Here is a 22,155-nt window from a genome sequence, read left to right as displayed (position 1 = left end):
GGTAGTTGACTGACTCATTAGGGAGTGAAATGAAAGATGGCCAGGGCTTTCCTGAAGTAGTGATCTGGAAGACAGAGTCATTAAGCAGGACAGTGGGGTCCAGAGTGGAAATTCCAGAGGTGACAGGGTGTGGTCTCTGGCTTGAGTTGTCCATAGTCACTCAACTGTTATACATCAGAGGCAAGATTTCCTGGGTCCCTGACTTGCCCTCTGTCACCACAAGAGCTGCTGCTCTCTTTTCTTCATGCCAAACCAAAATCTGTCTCCCTTTAACTTCCCTTTCCTTGGCCTTTGTTTTGCTCCCTGGAGCTATAACAGAACATGCTATGATAATAACTTAAATGTTTGAAGACCTCTGTTTTTTCTTCTTTTTTCCCCTCAGGTTAAATATCTCTGATTCTTTCAGCCATTCCCCATGTAACATAGGTTGAAGATGTTCGTGAGGCCATTGGATTTAGAGTTAGAAGAGAAGGGCATTGAGTCCAGACCTCTCATTTTCCTTATGAAGAGACTGAGGTCCAGAGAAGTACCAGGCTACACCTCAGTGAGCAGAGATAGAAATCTCACCTAGGCCCTCTTACTCCAAAACCTGGGGTCTTTTGACTCTACTCCACTGTCCCTTTGGTCTCATTCCACTTTTTTAGCCTCATTTACTTAACATATAATTAAAAATTGATTTTACAGAGGTACATTTCTGCCTAGACACTATTCAAATTATTAAAAATTCTGAATCAATACCATTTTGCAGTAAAGAGCAGTTTTTAAGGTAAGGACAAAAAACAAAAGGTAACAGTCAATATAAAGCAAGGTCTTAAAAACTGAGACTGACTTTTATCCACTCGTGCAGGCCTGGTGGAATATGTCATTCATCAGTGTATCTTTAATGTCAATTTAAAATTTATTTCCTTTCATTATTACAAGGAAACTTATAAACAAGTGCCTTTACTTTTTCTGTATTCTGTCTAAATGTGTTTTAAAATTTAAAAATGTGATGGCCAGAAGTAAATGATTCTCCAACTGTGGTCCGATTCATCAAGAAAAACATTCAGCAGACATTTGTTTTATTTAGTTTATAATTTAGTGGGACTCATTTTAAAAATTAATTCACTCTAAGATTATGTTAAATTTTTAGAGTAGCATCAAACTCTTGGCTCAATTTGTGTTTGTGGTTATCTAAAATTGCGTGTTATTTTTCACATGAGCCCCCTCCTCCTCGTCCCAAGTGTGCATTGGCTTTTTAAACCTAAGCATACTTCCTTGTTCCTAATTGTAGATAAAAGATTTTTTATATTAAGTCCATATTAATAAACTTCAGTTCACCCCTTGTTGGGCATTCTAGCTTCACACCTCGAGGGTCCTGGGCTTCTGAGTGATAAAATCATTTCTAGCCAAGCCCAGAATGCACCCATCTCACTCACTGCTATTCCTTACCATCTTTGTGCCTTGGCTCTGTACATCACCTGCACCCCTTTGAAATCAACACTCATTCTGGTCGAGGGTCTGCCGGTCAGTGATTCTATGACTCTTCTTACCTGCCCTGTCACTTCCCTGACCAAAACACCCCCTCCTAACATCTGCTTGTTATTGTACATCCTCTTTATTGTTTTGTGGGAAGTTACTGCTTCTTCAGAAAATAACATTCCTTATCTGTGGGAAGACCCTCTTTACTTATTGAATACTTTTAGTGTATAATCTTTTTCTCCTCCCCATTCTACCTCTGAAACATGCTGCGTCAATTTATGTATGACTGTTGTTCAACTACAGGATCTTATCACAAATCTGAACGATTGCTGTCACCTTCCATTATATCTCTGCTCTGAATAATATTTCACCTTGCCACCAGGCTTTCTTATGAATTGACCTATGTGGGCGTGTTACACCTCTGATTAAAATCTTTCATTGGCTTTCTTTTGCCAAAGGACAAAATTCAAATAACTCTGTATGGCTTTTGTCAAGGTCTACCATAATTTGGCACTGTGTGATTTTTCCAGCCGTATCTCCTGTTATTCCTTCCCTGTATTATTCTGTGTTCCAGTAGAGATGCTTTATTTGCTCAGCTCTCTCAGTGCCTGGCTCTTGGCTGTTTCTGCTGCTCTGTGCTTGACAGTTGTTCTTTATTCTCTTCCTGATTTTACCTCTGAAATGTCTTTTACTTCCTACCCTTTCTCTCAGTTCTTTCTGATGCTGTTCAAATCAAGTTCTCATTGTCACTAGCCTGGTCTATTTAGCATCCTCCGACATGTTTGTACTTTGCCTCAATCTTCTCATTATACTTGGAATAAATCTCCCAATTCCCACCAGTTCTGTAAAGCCCCTCTCAAATGCCCCTCATCCTGAATAAAGAACAAAAAAGTTAAAAAAATTAGTCTCAGGATCTGAGAGAGAAGAGTTAGCTTATGCAGTCTCTTTCCTTACCTTGAACCCCTTCGGACTCCCATAGGACAGAGATCCCATTCTTACTCTCAAAATCGTAGAATCACCACATTTGAGAGTTAGAAGAGACCTCAATGGCTATCTAGTCCAACCTATACCCTTTAAAGATTCCCCATTAAAACATAACCAACAAGTAGTCCTCCATCTTTTTTTTTTTTTGTAAGATCTCCAATGAGGGGGAAGTCACAACTTTCTGAGTGGTCCCTTTCCAGTTTTGGATAGCTCTAATTGTTAGTTTCTTTTGGCCTAAAACCTGAATTTTTCTCTTTGGACATTCACCCTTGATCTAGCTTTCCTCTCTGGAGCCAAAAAAACCAAACAACCCCCCAAACCAGAAACAAACCTTTAAAATCCCCTTTCCACATAGCCTTTCAAAGACTTGAAGATAGTTATTGAGTTCTTTTAATATTTATATGTATACACACACGTATATATTTGTGTGTGTGTACACACACATAAATATGCACATATTTAGCCAAATACCTCCAGTTCCTTCAACAAACCCTCCCCCAGCATTGACTTAAAGCCCTTCTTTATCCCCCCTGACATTCTGTAGTTTATCAATGTCTTTTCAGAAATATGGTGCCCCAAACTGCCCAAGTCCTCCAGATATAGCCTGGCCAGTGTACAGCATTACTCCCCTTTATCATTGCCTTGGTCTCCTTCTTCAGGTATAGAATGGACTAAAGATCCTCTGACATCTTTTCCATGGCTTTGAATTTCTACTGCCTCAGTACCTTCAATACCACCCTCAAAATTTGAGGATGGTAAGAAGCGGAGGTAAAATTTATGAGGTATATAGGTCTGTTCACATCATTCCATATTACTTCCAGGATTAAAGTACAAATACCATAACATCACATTTGCATGCTGTGTCTCTTTAGTAAGCTCCTCAAGGGCAGGGCTTGTTTAGTTTTTACCTTAACTGTTCAATGCCTTTCACATAATAATAAAAAATACTTGTTGAATTGAATTTGAGGCCTTCCGTGATCTGTCTTAACTCATCATTCTAGCCTTAAACTATGTCTTTTCATACACAATACTATAGCCAAACTGAATTACTTACCTTGCTAACGGAAGTCTATTAAAATTGTTCTCTAAAATACCATAGATGGCTATGAAAATTATATTTGTTAATATACTGCTTAGATCTCATTAAGAGATTTGTCGTTCTTCAAAGTAATGCTTACTATTTAGAAGCACTTTTCCTCCCCTAGACCTGTGACTTCAGTGTCATAGGGAAGTAACTGCTGGTGAAGAAATTCCCTCTACCATTGCAGGTCAGTGACTCAAAGTTTTTGAGTGTTAACTAGGGTCACTGTGCAAGGTTATATGACTTGCCCAATGTCACAGAGCCAGTATTTGTTGTTGTTTTTTTTTTTTATTAAAATTTTTTTTAAAAATTTTTTTATGTGTGTTTTTAAAACTTTGGGTTACAAATTTTCTCTCTCCCTTTCTCCCTTCAGAGAAGTATCTCTGAAAACAGCTGCACAAAACCCCTGAAACTAGAGATAGTACCTTCTCCACACTGGAAACAGGCCAGTATTTGTTTGAGGCTAGACTTGAACCCAAGTGTTCTTGACTGTCTGGCTGGCTCCCTATGTAGTATGTCAGGTTGCCTGTTATTCTTATAATATGACAAATGTAAATAAACTTCTTATTAAAATTATATAAATTATCCATTAAACTTTATATGGCTCAAAAACAATATGTAATTAAAATCAATCACACTTTGAATATTCAAAGGAATTTTAAACATAATCTTCTCAAAGCTGATTGAAGGACAAGACCCATAAAGTCAGGATTAATGATTGGATGCCAACTTGGAGGGAGGTCTCTAGTGGGAGCTCGGTCCTTCATTCTGTTATGTTCATCGTTTTCATCAGTGACTCCTAAGAAGCTGTAATTATCAGATGTGCAAATACATGGGGGTGGGAGTTATAGATAACCTGTTGGATAACAGAATCGAGGGGAAATAGAGCTTTGCAGCCTAAAACATGGATTATATCTCATAAGCTTATGTTTAGTAGGGACACATTGAAAGCTTTATACTTTGACTAAAAAAACAAAAACAAAACACAAAACAAATGTATATATGCACCCAGAATTGGGTAAAAGAAATACTGAGTTTAGCGCACTGCAAGGTTAGGATGAGTCAGCAGTAAGAAATGGCAGCCAAAAAGACCAGCTCCTTCCAAGGCTACAGCATAATAGTGCTCTGAATGAGGGAGGTGATGGTTTCACTAACATAGAACAGTGCTTCCCATTCTAGATGCCCCATTGTTAGAAAGACATTGGGAAGTCAGAGTAGGTACAAGGAAGGGTGCTAGCCACATCATCCAATTGTTGATGAAGGTTCATGGAGGAACCATGGATAATAAACAGGGGAAGAGAAGCCTGGTGCTGGGTAGCATGGGGTGGTGGTAGTGATGCAATAATTTGTTTTCAGGTATTTGATAGGTTGTAATATAGTAAGAAGGATTGTATTAATTTTACCTAAAGTTGCAGAGAAGTAAATTTTCAGTAAATATAAGGAGCAGATGTCAAACAACTTGAGCTCTCCAAAGGTAGAATAACAGAATCAAGATTGAAAAAGCACTTACAATCTAAAACAGTGGACTAAATCTAATAAGCTGATATTTAGTAGGGACAAATTGTAAGCCTGCTTCATTAGATGATGAATTCCTTAATCACTAGAGTTCATATTTGTTGGAGATGATATACCAGGGATTCCTACTGAGGTACAAGTTGGACTAGTTGGCATGAGGCTTTGTGATACTGCTCTGTTAATGTTCTTTTACTTGTCAATGTCTTGACGCTAGTTTTGATTTCTTTCTGCCTCTACAAAGTCTTTCTCTTCCTGGATCATTTCTTCCGTATGGTTTGTGAAGTATTCTCAGGAATTGGGGTGTATGGATTTCATAGGGTCATTGGATCATGGATAATCTGCTGGTGGATCTGTTTGCCTTAAGTCTCTCCCCCCTCCATATCCACCATTCAGCCACCAAAGTGATTTTCCTAAATAGCAGGTCCACCTATGTTACCCTCTTCCTCATATGACACCCTTCATACCCTGCCCCTCCTACCTTTCTAGTCTTTTTATACCTTACTTCCCACCGTGTACCTTTTGAGGGATGCTTGGCTTCCTGGCTGTTCCATGAACAAGATACTTCATTTCTTAGCTCTGGGCATGTCCCCCATACCCAGAATGCTTTTTCCTCATATCTGCCTCCTAGCTTCCAGACTTCCTTCATATCCCAAGTAAATTCCCTTCCCTCACTCCTCTAGTACTCTCTATCTTTTAATTATTATTTCCTGTTTATCCTGTATGTAGCTTGTTTGTATATCTTTTTTGTTTGTTGTCTCTCCCATTAGATTGTGAGTTCCTTGACGTTCTTTCATGGTAGAGATTTTTAGAGAAGGCTTCTCTTCTCCTGTTTGTTATCCATGGTTCCTTCATGAACCTTCATCAACAATTGGATGATATGGTTAGCACCCTTCGTTGTACCTACTCTGACTTCCCAATGTCTTTCTAACAATGGGGCATCTAGAATGGGAAGCACTGTTCTGTGTTAGTGAAACCATCACCTCCCTCATTCAGAGCACTACTATGTTGTTAATGTAGCCTTGGAAGGAGCTGGCCTTTTTGGCTGCCATTTCTTACTGCTGTACCCAATTCTGGGTACATTTATACACTTGTTTTGTGTTTTGGTTTTTTTTTTAGTCAAAGTATAAGCTTTCAGTGTGTCCCTACTAAATATAAGTTTGTGAGATATAATCCATGTTTTAGGCTACAAAGCTCTATTTCCCCTCGATTCTGTTATCCAACAGGTTATCTATAACTCCCACCCCCATGTATTTGCACATCTGATAATTACAGCTTCTTAGGAGTCCTTGATGAAAACGATGAACATAACAGAATGAAGGACCGAGCTCCCACTAGAGACCTCCCTCCAAGTTGGCATCTAATCATTAATCCTGACTTTATGGGTCTTGTCCTTCAATCAGCTTTGAGAAGATTATGTTTAAAATTCCTTTGAATATTCAAAGTGTGATTGATTTTAATTACATATTGTTTTTGAGCCATATAAAGTTTAATGGATAATTTATATAATTTTAATAAGAAGTTTATTTATTTAAAATGAAGTACTAATTTGTTTCCTTAATTCTTTTATGTCATTCTTTTCTGGTTATGTAACTTTTTATTTCTAGCTTCACTTTACGTAAGCCTTTAACCTCAATCCTAGAAGAGGACTGACTTTTAAGATGGTAGCATTGCTTTGCGAATTCTTATCTTGTTCATCCTAAAGGTTTAAAGATCTTTATGTACTGTGGCTGTTTTATCCCAATATATTATCTTTAAATCTCATCTTACACTAATTTGGTTCAATCTCCAAGTTACCCATATTAGTCTTTATCACCTTTGTCTTTTTGGTAGTTTTTTTTTTGGGGGGGCCCTACACATTTTCATTATTTTCAAATTTAATCACTGATTAATAATGATAATGCTGAAATAATATACTCTCCCCTGTTGGAATCCACTTAATGCCAATCTTTATTCAACCATCCCTTGACTGACAAAAATTTGTTGCTTACCTATTTATCAGATTTTATCCAGATGCTTTTCTGATTCAGATAAAACTTCTTCATCCCACTTAAATGTCTTCATATAGTATTATGTCACAGTCTTGGTTACAGTCTCTATAAATTGTGTCATTGACTTTCTTGGGCTGTATGTCTAGGAGGGGTATTTCTGTGTCAAAGGGTATTTTTAGTCACTCTCTGAACTATTCCAAATCACTTTCTAGAGTGGTTGTACCAGTTTGTAGCTCTACCAATTAGTGTGCCTGTTTTTCTGTAGCATTTCCAACATTAACTATTCCCATCTTTTTGTTTTTAATCTTTGACAAGATGGTTGGTGTGAAGGGAAGACCTAGGGAAGTTGTTTTGATTTGTATTTCTTTTATTATTGGTGATTTAAAGCATTCGTTGTTATAGTTGTTAATAGTTTTCTGTTAGGGAATGACTTTTGGTCTTATATATTCCTGCTGTCTATATATTTTGGGTATTAGAACCTTCTCATATATTTGATATAAATCTTATCCTTTTTGCATTTATTTTGTTCATGCAAATTCTTTTCAATTTTATGTAATTAAAATTATTGATTTTGTCTTTTGTAATTGCCTCTGTCTATTGGTTAAAAATTCACCTCTGTCTTCCTCACCCAACCTTTGATACCTGTGCCCAGTATATGATCTGTTTCTCCTCTTATTTTTTTAATGATATGATCTTAAATGTGTGAGACATGTATCCATTTTAAATATATTCTGGCATATGATGTAAGGCAGAGCCAACATGGTGTAGTATACAGAGATATGAACTCAGAGCCAGGAAAACCTGTGGTCAAGTCCTGCCTCTGTAATGTACAGCCTGTGACATGGGGCAAGTTATGTAACCTTTTAGGCAGCTCTCTAAGACTACAAGTTGCTGACCTGCATTGTCAGAGACGCTTTCCTCCTCCCAGGAGCTTGATATACCAGTGAAATAATAGTTTTTATCCCTTATGTGATGTAAGATATTGATATAAACTCAATTTTTGCTATACTACTTTCCAGTTTTTCCAGCTATTCTTGTCATATAGGGGGTATTTCTTCCTGAGTAATTTATGTTTTCAGGTTTTTGATATTGATTTATTGCGTCCAGTTATATCTAGTTCTTTCTTGTCTAGTCTGTATCATCCAACAGTAAGATAAATGAGGGAAAATAGAGAAATGTATGAACTGTTAAAGAATTTAGAGCTAAAAGATAGTATGGCATTTATATAATGGTACCACTAATGAGATACACATATCTCAGTATCATAGGCACTTTAATAAACAGACTATGTACTAGGTAAGACAGCCAGATTGCAAATAAATATAAGCACTGTAATAATAAAGAATTATTTGCAAAGTATAACATAACAAATAGTATTTCATACAGGGATCATAAGCAAATGACACAGATCTAAATAAAGATGATAATGAAAACTAGTCTTATTCATTATTCCTTTCCATGTATTTTCAGTCTAGTGATGCTGGCCTTCTTGTTGTTCCTAGTAAAAAATACTTTATTTACTGACTCCATGCATTTTCACTGGCTGTCTTCCATCCCTGGAATGTTCTTCTTGCTCATGTCCCTCCTTCAGGCACCTGTGGGTTCCCTCAAGTCTCAACTAAAAGCCCACCTTTGGAGGAAGCCTTTCTTGATAACCCCTAATGCTAATGCCTTTTCTCTGAGATTACTTTCAATTTTGTCCTGCGTATTTTGTTTCTACATATTTGATAGCATGTTGACTCTCCCATTAAATTATGAACTCCTTAAAAACAGGAACTGTTTTTGCCTTTCTTTTCTTTTTCTTATTCATAGCATTTAGCACACTGCCTGGCACATTGTAGGAGCTTAATAAATATTTGTTGTTGTTGATTGGGTCAGGAGAAATTATAGAAACATTAAAAACTATGTGAAAGAAAAAGATAATGATGAGACAACATACCAGCATTTCTGGAATACAGCCAAAGCTGTACTATGTGAAAAAGTATATTGCTAAAAGCATGGGGTATCTAGGTGGTGCAGTAGATAGAGTGCCAGACCTGGAGTCACGAATACCTGAGTTCAAATGTGGCCTCCGATACTTGCTAGTTGTATGACCCTGGGCAAGGCACTTAACCCTGTTTGCCTCAATTTCCTTATCTGTAAAATGAGCTGGAGAAGGAAATGACAAACCACTCTAATATCTTTGCCAAGAAAACCTTGAAAGGGGCTACTGAGAGTAGGCCATGTCTGAAAACGACTAAGCAACAACAAAAACATATAGTAACAAAATAGAAAAAGGGAGATTGATGAACTAATTGTGCAGTTTAAAAAATTAGAAATTCAACAAATGCAAAATAAGCAAAACGGATGAAGTATGAAAATTATGAAAGAAATATATAAATTGGAAAGTAAAAAGATTGTGAAACTTAGTAACAAGCTAAGAACTATTTTTAAAAGGCATTAATAAATTGATAAACATCTGCCAACCTCAATGAAGAGAGAAGAAAAGTATATTAACAAAACTAAAAATAAGAGGAAATCTTAGCAAACAGAGGAGAAATAAAAAGAATTATTGTCACCCAATGTGCAGATTTATATTCTAAGAAAACTGACAATTCAAATAAAGTAAAAGATTCTACAAAAATCTAAAATACTCAAGTTAACTGAACACCAAATAGAGAGCTTATGTTATTCAATCTCAGAAAAGGAAATTGAACTTGCTATATAGGAACTTTCAAAGGAAAGAAAATCCTTGTCTAGATGGACTTATAGAAAAATACTATAAAATTTTAAAGTAGAATTATTGTCTATTATATACAAATTATCCTAAAATATTAAGAAATAAAACTCTCTCTTAAACTCATTTTGTGAGACAAATATAGTTTTAATAACTAAACCCAGGAAGGATTGATTAAGTAGAACTATGGTTTCTTGTCATTAATGAGTATGGATTAAAAATTTTAGATTAGAAATCATTCATTATGATCAAGTTGAATTTTTGCTAGGATTCCAGCCTGGTTCAACATTAAAAAAACAGTGATGAATTAAGTTAAAAAGAAAACCATGTGAAGCTGTATCATTATATTAATAGATACAGAAAAATCCTTTGAATAAGTATAATATTTATGCTAAAACCTTGTAAAAGAAGCTTAGGAGAGTCTTTAAATATGAATAAAATGTATCCTTCTAAAACTAAAAAAAAAAAGTCAGCCTAACATGAACAAGAAAGCAAGCACTGTCTTCACCTGGGGTCTACAGACCTCTTGTTGGTGGATAGATCTTAGCAAGAGCTGACAACTTAGATGGGGAAAAAACACATCTTTATTTCAGTATAATTGCTTTTCCTTTAAACATACCTGTTTAACTTCATGCATTTAGAAAACATGATTCTGAGAAGCGCTCCATAGGCTTCATCAGACTGCCAAATGAGTCTGTGATCCCAAAAAACATTAAGAACCCTTATATTAGAAGCTTTGTTTTCTTTCTTTCCTTTTTTGCTTTTTTGGTGAGGCAGTCAGGGTTAACTGACTTGCCCAGGGTCACACATCTATTAAGTGACAAGTGTCTGAGGCTGGATTTGAAATCAGGTCCTCCTGACTCCAAGGCTGGAACTCTATCCACTGTACCACCTAGCTGCCTCTATTAGAAGCTTTGCTAAGCAATAAAGGTGTAAAGCAAGGATTCCTTCTTTCCCCTTTATTATTTGATGTAGTTTTAGAAACGTTAACAGTAGGAGAAAGATGACAAAGAAGTTAAAACCTTTTAAAAATAGGAATAGAGAAGATAAAACTATTTTCTAAAAAAATTAATGATGGGACATTTTACTTAAAACATTCTAGGGAATCAATAAAGAAACTAATTGAGACAACAAATGGCTCTGATAAAGTATTGTGGCAAAAATAATTCCATAAATTCTCCAACACATCTGCATAGCAGTGACAAAATCCAGGAAGCTGCGAGGTAGAGCCAAGTGACATTCAAAAATGACTACAAAATGTGTAGTTGAATGGGTGTCAGACTGCCAGTGCACTCAATGCCTGTATAGATACAGTTACAAAAGCCTTCTTAAAGAAGCAAATAAAGTTAACTGGAAGGATAATCAGTACTCATAGCTGGGCCATTCTTCTACTGTAACAGTGATAATAACAAAGAGGTAATCCAATGATAGCTGAATTCATTTGGAGAAACAAAATATCTAAAATGTCAAGGGAAATCGAAACAGGTCAGAATAAGCAAGGTATAGAACATCATCAAAGCTGTTTGGTCCTGATTTTCATATATTTTCTGGTTTTTTAAATTGGAATTGAAGAAACACATTGGCACACAAGTATTTAAGTTGTCTTTTATCAAAAGTTAAACCACTTAGATGTTCAGCTTTTAGAAATATGAAAGTTTTGGGGTAGGGTTGTTATGAAAACGTATTGCTGTTTGTCAAGTCTTTTCAGAGATTTGTGTGTAGGTGCAGCATGTGTAAGTGTCTGTGTGTGTGTGTTTACTGTGTACATGTATGTATATTTGGTGATTTCTGTACATATGCTTATTGGGGTTTTTTGGCTTTATAAATTTATTCTTGATTATTATAGGATGAATTGAGTAGAATAATAGATTAAGAATTCAGAGTTCCTAGTTTTTCCCAATCTCTACCTTTTTGACTTAATCTATTACTTTGAGCAGAGCTAGGTAGTTTAATTTCTAAATTAAAAAAATATGAATGAGAATTTTCATAAGGAAAAGATTGTGCTTTGAAATTATTAACCCAGGTTTATTGATGATAAATTAATACAGCTTTTAAGGTTTTTTTTAAATTTAAAGATAAAATGGTATTAAGTGAAAGTATATTATTTTAATACACTTCAGTATTTCTTGTCTGATAAATTTTTGAATGTTTTTGTTTTTTCTGTTTTTTTTCCCAGAGAGTGATAATGAACTTTCAAGTGGAACTGGTGATGTGTCTAAGGATTGCCCTGAGAAGATACTATATTCATGGGGAGAGTTGCTGGGAAGATGGTAAATTTCAATTTTATCCTTTACAACTTAACATCTACTTATTAAGTTTTCTTTGAACAGAATTTTGAGGAATGAATTAACTTCCTCATATAAATTACAGCCTTTATGATTATGCCAAAAGTTGGCAGTATGTTTAAAATAGCACAGAAAATCAATTATAATATAAATTTGAGCTATATTTAATATCTGTGCTTGAAAACCAACAAAAACATTGTCATTGCACTTTCAGATACTTATTTTACTCATTATTCTGCCATTATTTTGTTCAGAATAACCCATTGCATGCTTTATTGTCAAAATACTTAAATTCTCATATTAATAGGCTAATTCATTTGTACTAGATTTATCCATGCATGTCTCTCTATATTTGTCTCACATGTTTCTACCTACATGTTTCCCTCCCATGCCTGGTTTAAAAAGGGGCAGATGCAGTCTTTTCTACTGTAGAATAAATTGTTTTCAGAAGCAAACTTTCTCCTAGTTTGTAATTCATGTTAATGTCTGGTGTCAAAGAATTTCATCTTGAAAAGACATGATTTTTTGAAAAACAAGTTTCTCTGGAAATTAGGATGAATTTCTTATCTTGTTTCCAAATAGAAGTACATAGTAAAATCTTTTTTTTTTAAATCATGCCATCTCTACTATTATTGAACTGAAATCTATGTTAGAGATCTACAAATCACAACTTGGATTTTAGATACCATTACAGTAATATGAATAAAGTGCTAAAATTAGATTCAGGTAGAATTAAGTAGCTAGTTGGGATAAAAATAAAATAAACTATTATAGAGTAAAGCATGGAAATTTATCCTGGATAACTGACAAATACCAGTTTTAAAAAGAAAACATTTGGTATTGACTGTGAGCAGGCAGTGATTAAGTGGAGTGTACTCCATACATTTCCCTTCGTCTAGCACCTCTGTACCCATAGTAAGTGTTGATGGAATTGAATTGAAATCTATGTCTATATATCTGGATCTATATCTGTAGCTCTATATCTTCATTTAACTGGACAGGGTATCTGATGAAATTTTCCTTTGTAGAATATTAGAGCAAAACCACAGGTTCTTATTATATGATCACTTCATATACATATATTCACCATACTATATAAATTAAGGAAGGAAGTAGATGCATGTCATCTTGAATTCACTTCCACATAATGTTATGGCTTCTTTGCATTAGTTTTTAGGTTTCTCCCATCAGTGCCAATCCAGGAAGGAAAGAAGCACCTGTGGGAAGCTTTGGTGACATTAGTCCAAGGTTCAGGAAGCTCACTTAGAATACTGTAATTACTTGTTAAGTCTATATTTAAAACCATTGAGGGCCCCTGCTCTGTTTTTTAGGAGTGAAAGAATGTAGGTAGAGTAAAATCAATAAATTCACTGAAATTTTTTCAGAGTTTCATTGGAGGTGTAAGAAAAAAAAACCCTGAAATACCAAAACTTTAGCCAACTATAGATGAAACTTCCTTTACTACCTCCCCACCTCCAAGTTTTAGCAAATAAAACAAAATATATTTCTTTGTTGGTGATAGAGCTTGAAATAGCAAGGAGCTAAGATAATGATTCATAGAGTGAAATAGATGAACTTTCTTTTTGTTTGTGTCATTCAGTTCCTTGCCTGTAAACACACTGTTCTTTCTTTTACACACACACACACACACACACACACACACACACACACACACACACACACACACACACACCCCCCTTGTATTCTGCTGGCCTTTCTAGACACCATCATCTGTCTCTTTTTTATTTCAGTGCCAATTTTTAAAATAATTGGTCCACCCCCACTGCCTGCATTCTCTCACCATATATTTTCTCTTTAGCTCCATGAAATCTTTTTTCTCTTTACTGAAACTCATATTCCTGAAGGTTAGCAGGGACTTTTTTGTTTCCATGTTTTGTCCTTGTCTTTTCTTATTCCTTTTCCTCCTTGACTACATGGTAATACTTCATTTTGTTGATACATGACTCCTTGAACCTTCACCCTTTTTGGAAGGACATAGTGATGCTATATGATCCTTGTTTTCCTTCTTTTTCTTCTATACCCTCTTTTCTCCCACTTCCAAAGCTTAATAAGAGTCCCTAAAGATGATGTCCCCACAAGGTCTTTTATTTATATTTTTTTACTCTCTTTTCCCTATGGAGAGTTCATATGGTGTACAGTTTAACCTATTTCTCTTGTGCTAATAACATTCCCATCTCTATTTCTGGCTCTGGCCTTTGGGCCATATTTTCAGTTACCTTTAAGATATCGCCGTTCAGATTAGTGTTTTTTAGCTCTTACTATGTCATTGGATCTCATTGGCAGTCTGGTGAGGCCTGTGGATCCCTTCTCAGAATAATGTTTTTAAATGAACAAGATAAAATCTATGAGTTTACAAAGGAAAACAAATGTGCTGAAATCCAGTTATCAAAATACTAAAAAAGAAAAATAGACCCCGGGGAAATAAGAATTCCTGATGTAAATACATTGGTATCACCTTAGATTTATTCTGTTTAAAACAACAGCCTAAACTTTTCAAAATAGAATTGGATTCCCAAGCAAATGCTTTACAAATTTCACAATACTAGTAAGTGTTCCACCAATATCTCAGTCATCTAGGTCTGAAATGGGGCAGCTGTCTTCATGTTCCTTGAATCTCCGTATCCCATTTCTTGCTGTCTTCTTTTTTTAAATAATATTTCTCAAATTGATACTTTCTATTGCATTTTTGCTGCCACTTTATGTTAGCCAAGATTACTTTTACAAATTACTTTGATGTTCATCCTCCCTAAAGTGTCTCCTTTCTCCAGTTGTTCTGTATTTGATCATTTTACTAATCTTTCTAAAGTAGATTAGTTTCAGCATTTCACATGACTCAAAAGCCTACCATGGCTATGCATTGTTTCCCAAAGAAATTCTAGATTTCTTTTTCCGGTATTCAGCTCTGTGTACCTCTACGTTTCTTATTCTAACTCTGCTCCTACCCCTTAAAGTTATGGGTATTTAATGATTTTTCTAGGCACACTATTAGGGGCGATAGCCAGGTTTCGTTTTGAGAAATTGGATACGCTTTGGATTTACTGAGAAGGGGAGAGGGGCATTCCAGGTGAAGGGGACAATGCAATGTAGAGAAAGGCAGTTGGGGTTAAGAGTCTTTTGTCCTCCCCTTCCCCCCTTCCTTCCTTCAGGAAAAAAAAAAGGGAAGGGAACATCCATTTGTTTAGTTCTTACTGTGTGCTCCATCTCCTACATTTGTTGCTTTCCCCTTCAGTCATTTCAAGTGTCTTTAATAGAAATGAATGTTGTGCTTTATCAAAAGCCTTTTCTGCTTCTATTGATATAATCATATGATTTTTAAAAACTTTTATTATTGATATAATCAATTATATTAATAGTTTTCCTTATGTTAAACCATCCCTGCATTCCTGGTATAAATTGCACTTGATTATAACGTATGATCTTTGTCATATGTTGTTGTAAATCTTTTACCTAATATTTTATTTAGGATTTTGCATCCCATATTCATTAATGAAATTGGTCTATAATTTTCCTTCTCTGTTTTTTACCCTTCCTAGCTTAGGTATCAATATCATATTTGCTTCATAAAAGGAGTTTTGTAGTATCCCTTCTTTGCCTATTATTCCTAATAATTCATTTAATATTGGAATTAGTTGATCTTTAAATGTTTGATAGAATTCACTTATAAATCTTTCTGGTCTTGGTGCTTTTTTCTTAGGAAGTTCATTTATGGCCTGTTCAATTTCTTTTTCTAAAATAGATCTATTTAGATATCCTATTTCCTCTTCTGCCAATATAGGCAATTTATACTTTTGTAAACGTTCTTCCATTTCACTCAGATTGTTAAATTTATTGGCATTTAATTGGGCAAAATAATGCCTTATAATTGCTTTAATTTCATCTTCACTAGTAGCATATTCACTCTTCATTTTTGTTACAAATGATTTGGTTTTCTTCTCTCTTTTTAACAAAATTAATTATCTGTTTTGTTTTTTCATAAAACTAACTCCTAGTTTTATTTATTTAATTCAATGTTTTTTATGCTCAATTTTATTCATCTGACCTTTAGTTTTTAGAATTTCCAGTTTCTTTTTAACTCTTAGTAATGTGGCTTTTATTCTTGCCTTTCTATCAAAGTTGGTTTCTGTAAAGTCAAAGACCTCTGAATGTTCATATTTAATGTGTTTTTGTCTATTCCTGCACATGACCTTTTTGCTTATTTTAAGAACAATAACTAGCCTGTCTTTGAAATCTCTCTTCTTTGGAGATACCAAAAATTAGATTCTCGTCTGCATAGGGTGATTTAATGAGATGACACTAGATGATAATGTCTGGAGAACATATCTACTAAATAATATGTCAGAGTTAAGGTTACGTTAAAATAACTGATGTTTAAATTTTAAAGAGGATTAGAATTGCTATTTCTACTGTAGCTTTTTAGTTACTCTTATTTAAAGAATTATATAAGCCTAATACCACCTTATTTACACATGAAATGAAAAAGTTACTGTGTATATTTCGTGTTTGTTTACTCATTAAAAGATTAGGTAAGATATGTTTTAAAATGTGTTGAACTTGGGGAATTAAACATGTGTTATAACCAGTTGTATATTCTGAAGAATCCTGATAACAACAGATGATGTTGTTGAAATAATGTCCTTATGTACTCATTTTTACCGGAAACATTTAAAGCAATGATAATTTTTAAAAAAATTATCCTTTTTGTGTGTCTTTTCTGTTAGTCAATATATTCTAATAGCATTAGGCATAATGTCCTATTTCTGACTGATGACCAATTAAGTAATACAGTTGCTGTATGTACTGTTGTAGTGTTACCAGGATAACCAAGAAATTAGAGATGTTAATTTACAGGTTTTAGGAGTAACCTAGTTCTTTTTCAGTACCATTTAGTTAAAATAAATTGTGGCTTGATTTTTACAAGAGGTACTTTCACAAAGCTTGGCCAGACAGATGGCTGAGGGGCCACTGAAAGCTGTTATGTTGACCCTGTTACAAAGACACAAGAAGCAAGCCTTAAAGTTATTTATTTATTTATTATGTTAAGATTTTGAGTAGGGATCCCTAGCTACTGAACAAGTGACTGTTGAAGCATTAGAGAAACAGGAGTTGCTCTGTAGATGACAAGCAGGTGGAGTATGAAGAAAAGGAGAGAAGGAAAATTACAAATGTAAACTGGATTGGGATCATTATGGAAAGGCAGAGGTTCCAAAGGTATTCCAGATATCTGTGTAGTCATACAGCCTAATTTGCACTTAAGCTTAAGACTTCCAATTCATTTCTTAGCGGTTAATGTATTAATATGAGCACATCTAGAACTCTTAAGAGGCTTTAATGAATGGGGATTTTATCTTTTGGTAATTAGAATTATACTATGTAATTTAACTTTTTTCTTTTTTATATTTTATATACATGTATAATATATGTTTGTGTACGTATCTAAGTGCTTAATAAATGTTCAGTTGAATATAGCGATGATGCAGATGTGTATATGCACACATACATATGTACATTATATATATGAAGAAAACATAAAAACACACACAAATACATACACACATCTCACCTTCCCTCCCTCCCGTCTTCTCTTTGTCTCTGTTTCTCAAATAGAAGGTAATCTTAGAAGGAAGGTACTAGTAAGTGGGGGAATAGTGAGGGACTGAGAAAGTCTTCCTACCAAAGGTAGAATTTGAGCTGCCTATTGAAGGAAGCCAAGAGGTGGAGGCAAAGGGGAAGAGCATTGAAGCTGTGGGGGAAAGTCACTGAAAATACACAAAACTGAGACATGGAGTGTCACGTTCTAGGAATAGCAAGAAGGTCAGTGTTGGTGGATCATAGATTAGATATAGGGGAATAAAGTATAAGGAGACTGTATAGGAAGTGATCAGGTTTAAAAGGCCTTAATAGCTAAGCAGAAGATTTTATATTTTACCTAAAAGCTAATAGAGATTGGGGGGGGGGGGAGACAGACGGACAGAGACTGAGAGAGAGACAGAGAGAGTGCGTGAGTGTTGCCAGGGGTGGGGGGAGGGAAGTGACAAGGACAGACTTGCTCTTTAGGAAAATCACTGTGGTAACTGGTGGAGGACAGACTAGAGTGAGAAGAGATTTGAGGCAGGGAGACCAACTAGGAGGTTATTGTGATAATTCAAATGTGAGGTGATGAGGACCCTCATCATGGTAGTTGCTTTGTGAGTAGAGAAGAAGACATGCATGAAATATGTCATAAATGTAGAAATGACAGGGCTTGACCGCAAATTGGATGCATGGAGTGAGTGTGAGTGAGCAAAGTGAGGAGCTGAAGATGACCCTGAGGTGGAAAGTCCAGCAGTATGTTTTTGTTTTGGTCCTTCTTGGTCATAGATATAGTCTAATGGTATTAAGCATTATCCTCTTTCTGAAAGATGACTCACTAACTATTCAAGCTACTATATGTAATGTAGTTGCTGCAGTTTTTCCAGGGTAGCCAAAGAAATTAGGGATACGAATCTGGTGGTGACCTAAACAGGAATAGGGAGGCTGGGAAAGGGGTGAATTTGAGAGAAAAAATCTACTGAATTCTTTTTGGGACATGTTGATTTTGAGATATGTATAGACCATCCAGTATGAGATGTCAAAAAGGCAGTAGGTGATTTAAGAATGGAACTCAGGAAGGAGATTAGGGCTAGGTATATAGACCTGCATGGAGATAATTGATCTCATGGGGTGAGATCACTAACTGAGATAGCATAGAAGGAGAAGGGGAAAGGGGGAAGGACAGAGACCCTCAATATTAGTGAGAGTGACCTGAGTGAAGATCTAGCAACGAAGACTGAAGAGGTCAGACAGGTAAGAGGAAACCTGTAAAGAGCAATGTAACAGAAACCTACAGAGGAATGAGTATTTAAGTAACGAGGGTGATTGACAAGTTCAGACATTCCACAGAAGTCCAAAGGGTGAAGAATGGGAAAAGGCTTTGGTCAATAAAGATTTTGGTCAATAAGAGATCATTAGTTACTTTGCAAAGGGCATTTGCAGTTGAATGATGGGGTCAGAAGCCAGATTGCAGAGGGTTTACAAACTAGTGAGTGGAGAAGCTGCATAAGTATAGATGACTAACAGAAATTTAGGCAAGAAAGGGAAGAGAGATACAGGATTATAGCTAGTAGGGATGGTTGGATTGAGTTTTTTGTTTTTTTTTTTAGAACAAGGAATTCATGGGCTTGTTTGTTGGAAGTATAGAAAGAGCCAATAGATATGGGAACATTGAGAATTAGAGAGTTGTGAGTTTGGGAGGGGGCATTCTGCTGGACAAGATTGGAGGGAATGCGATCAATGGTGTATGTTGATGGGTTTGCCTTGTCAAGAAGGGCTGTCTCTTTATGTGTGAGAGTGGTGAAGGAAAAGATGTGTATGGGAGGGTATTTTAGTGACCTGAAGTGAGGAGGAGGGAAGAGAAGCATTCAGCAATTCATACCCAGGTTTCCTGATTCCAAATTTAGTACCTTTCACCTATGCCTCATTGCCTCCTGACATCATTTCCTTAATAACTTTCTCTAAAGGGCAATGGAGAAAAACATAATCATAATACTTAAGAGGTAGGAATAGACAGCTTACAGATGTAGCAGTCATTTCAAAATCAGAGGAAAGGTGAATTGAAATACTAAATTAGAAGATAAATATGAAAAGATTATGCTTTACAGCATAACAACAGCTTACTCTTAACCTGTTAAATATCAAATCCAAAAATGGGAGTTGGACAAAAGTCAAAACACTGATTTTAACGTAAGAACCTAGAAAGGTTTATGTAAGAGTTGTCACAGTAGATTCTGGAAGAATCTAGAAACTCTCAACTTACTGATTGAAGAAAACCTCAAAAAATGCTGGGGAGGAGATGAGAGAACTTAGCATGCTATCCATTACAAGCATTCAGAGGTGCAGTAGGAAGAGAACAACATAAAAGGATGTAAAGTAGAAAAGTTATGATGATGTTTTTATACGCATGAGATAATGGGTACTTAGTAAATGACTATTATGTAATAAGCAATAGGATAGAAGTAAAAAGTTACATAATCCTGGCCCTCCAGGAGTTATGTTCTAATGAGGAAAATAAAAAAAAATACTTGTTGACAGACAGGGTAGTGGTAGCCAGGGAAGAGTGTTTTGGTCCAGGAAGCCATTGGAATGATGACTGGAACAACAGGATGATCGCTTTTCTGATCCAGTGGTAGTGTTGCTATGACTACAGTTCTCAGAATAAGAGGCGGAAAGTGGGGAGGAGGAGTGGGAGAGGACACATGGGTGGCCACAACACAGAAAACGGCCAGGGGAAAGTTGAAGATCTACATAGTGCCGTATTTTCACACAACCATAGTAGAAACACCATATTTAGAATCTTCCAGACACTTAAATGACTGCTTATTGATTGACTGTCTCTATAATAGCTAGTGTAAAAGGATGAAGAAAAGCTAAGAAGACAAAGTCAGGAGTATGTATAAAATGTGTAGAAATCAATGTGTATAAAAGAAATGTGGGGTTCATCTGATAAGCATTTACTGTTTGATTCTGTCTACCTGGAGCTATGTTAGGTTTGGTTTTTGAGGATTCAGAGACAAAAATGAAGCAGTCTGCCCACAGGGAGCTTACATTCTTTTCCTAGATAGCCTAACCACAACATAGATAGAAAGTAATATCAGCAAGATGGAGGCACTAGCACTTGAAAGGATTGGGATAGGTATCCTATAGGAGATGGCACTTGAGCTGAGCTTTTAGGTAAGCTCTAAGGGTTCTAGAAGGTGGAGCTGAGAGTATTCATTCCAGGCATGGGAGAAGAACAAAGGGCCCAGTATAGAGTCCCAGCAAGTACCCACACATTTTGGGAGAGGATACAAATAAGGATCTAGCAAAAGTGATTGAGGAGAGGCAGCTAGGTGGTGCAGTGGATAGAGCTCTGGCCTTGGAGCCAGGAAGACCTGAATTCAAATCCAGCCTCAGAATCTTGATGCTTACTAGCTATATGACCCTGGGCAAGTCACTTAACCCCAAATGCCTCACCAAAAAGCCAAAAAACAAAACAAAACAAAAGTGAATTGAGGAATGAGCAGCCACATGGGCAGAAGGAGAACCACAAGAGAATAGGCTCATTCAAACTAATGGTTAGTTAATCCATCAGTTTTAAGCAAGTACTGTTGACAGTGAGCTGGGACCAAAACTGAATCACATTTTTGAATGAGAGGTGTCAGCTCAAATAGAAGCAGATCCTTATTGATTTAGAAAACCACAATTTGACCTTATCCATGTTGTATTCTTATTTATTTTGTTAAACATTTCCTAATTACATTTAAAAATTTTTTATTTTTTTATGTTTTTATTTAAAGTTTTGAGTTCCAAATTCTGTTCTTCCCTTCTTCCTGAAAATGGTAAGCAATCAGATATAGGTTATATGTGTGCAATTATGTATAACATTTTCTTATGAGTCATTTTGTACAAGACGACTCAAATAAAAGAAAAAAATGAAAGTGAAAAATAGCATGCTTCATTCTGTATTCAGACAGTAGCAGTTCTTTCTATGGGGGTGGATAGTATGCTTCGTCATTAGCCCTTTGGGATTGTCTTGGGTTGCTGAGAATAGCTAAGTCATTCACAGTTCTTCAACATACAGTATTGCTTTTACTGTGTCCAATGTTCTCCTGGTTCTGCTCACTTCACTTTGCAGCAGTTCATATAAGTCTTTCCAGTTTTTCTGAAATCATCCTGCTTGTCATTTCTTATGGCACGATATTTCATTACAATCATATGCCACAACTTGTTTAGCCATTCTCCAATTGATTGGCATCCCTTCAATATCCAATTCTTAGCCACCACAAAAAGAGCTGCTATAAATATTTTTGTACAAATAGGTCCTTTTCCCTATTTTTGGATGTCTATGGGATATAGACTAGCAGTGGTGTTGCTGGATCAAAGGGTATGCACAGTTTTATTGCCCTTTGGGCATAGTTCCAAATTGCTTTCTGGAATGGTTGGATCATTTCACAACTCCACCAGCAGTGCATTAGTGTCCTAGTTTTCCCACATCCCCTCCAACATCCAGCATTTCCTTTATTGTTATATTAACCAATCTGGTAGGGGTGA

The 22,155-nt window shown here is 35.8% G+C and overlaps 1 protein-coding gene across 4 annotated transcripts in view; it reads left to right on the top strand.

Annotated features, from left to right (window-relative positions):
* The window catches only part of RABGAP1L (RAB GTPase activating protein 1 like), a 681,088-nt gene that overhangs the window by 171,780 nt on the left and 487,153 nt on the right, over positions 1–22,155 (top strand). For all 4 annotated transcript variants that reach the window (XM_020970529.2, XM_078156481.1, XM_020970531.2 and 1 more), the window contains exon 12: positions 11,922–12,015. In XM_020970529.2, coding sequence (XP_020826188.1) covers positions 11,922–12,015 — 94 coding nt within the window. The remainder of the gene's footprint in view (positions 1–11,921; positions 12,016–22,155) is intronic.

This window comes from Phascolarctos cinereus, unplaced genomic scaffold (assembly GCF_003287225.1).
Source record: "Phascolarctos cinereus isolate Bilbo 61053 unplaced genomic scaffold, phaCin_HiC Scaffold_5;HRSCAF=322, whole genome shotgun sequence".
Taxonomy (NCBI): Eukaryota; Metazoa; Chordata; class Mammalia; order Diprotodontia; family Phascolarctidae; genus Phascolarctos; species Phascolarctos cinereus.
Note: the sequence above shows the minus strand (reverse complement) of the source record. Positions and strands in the feature narration are given on the sequence as shown.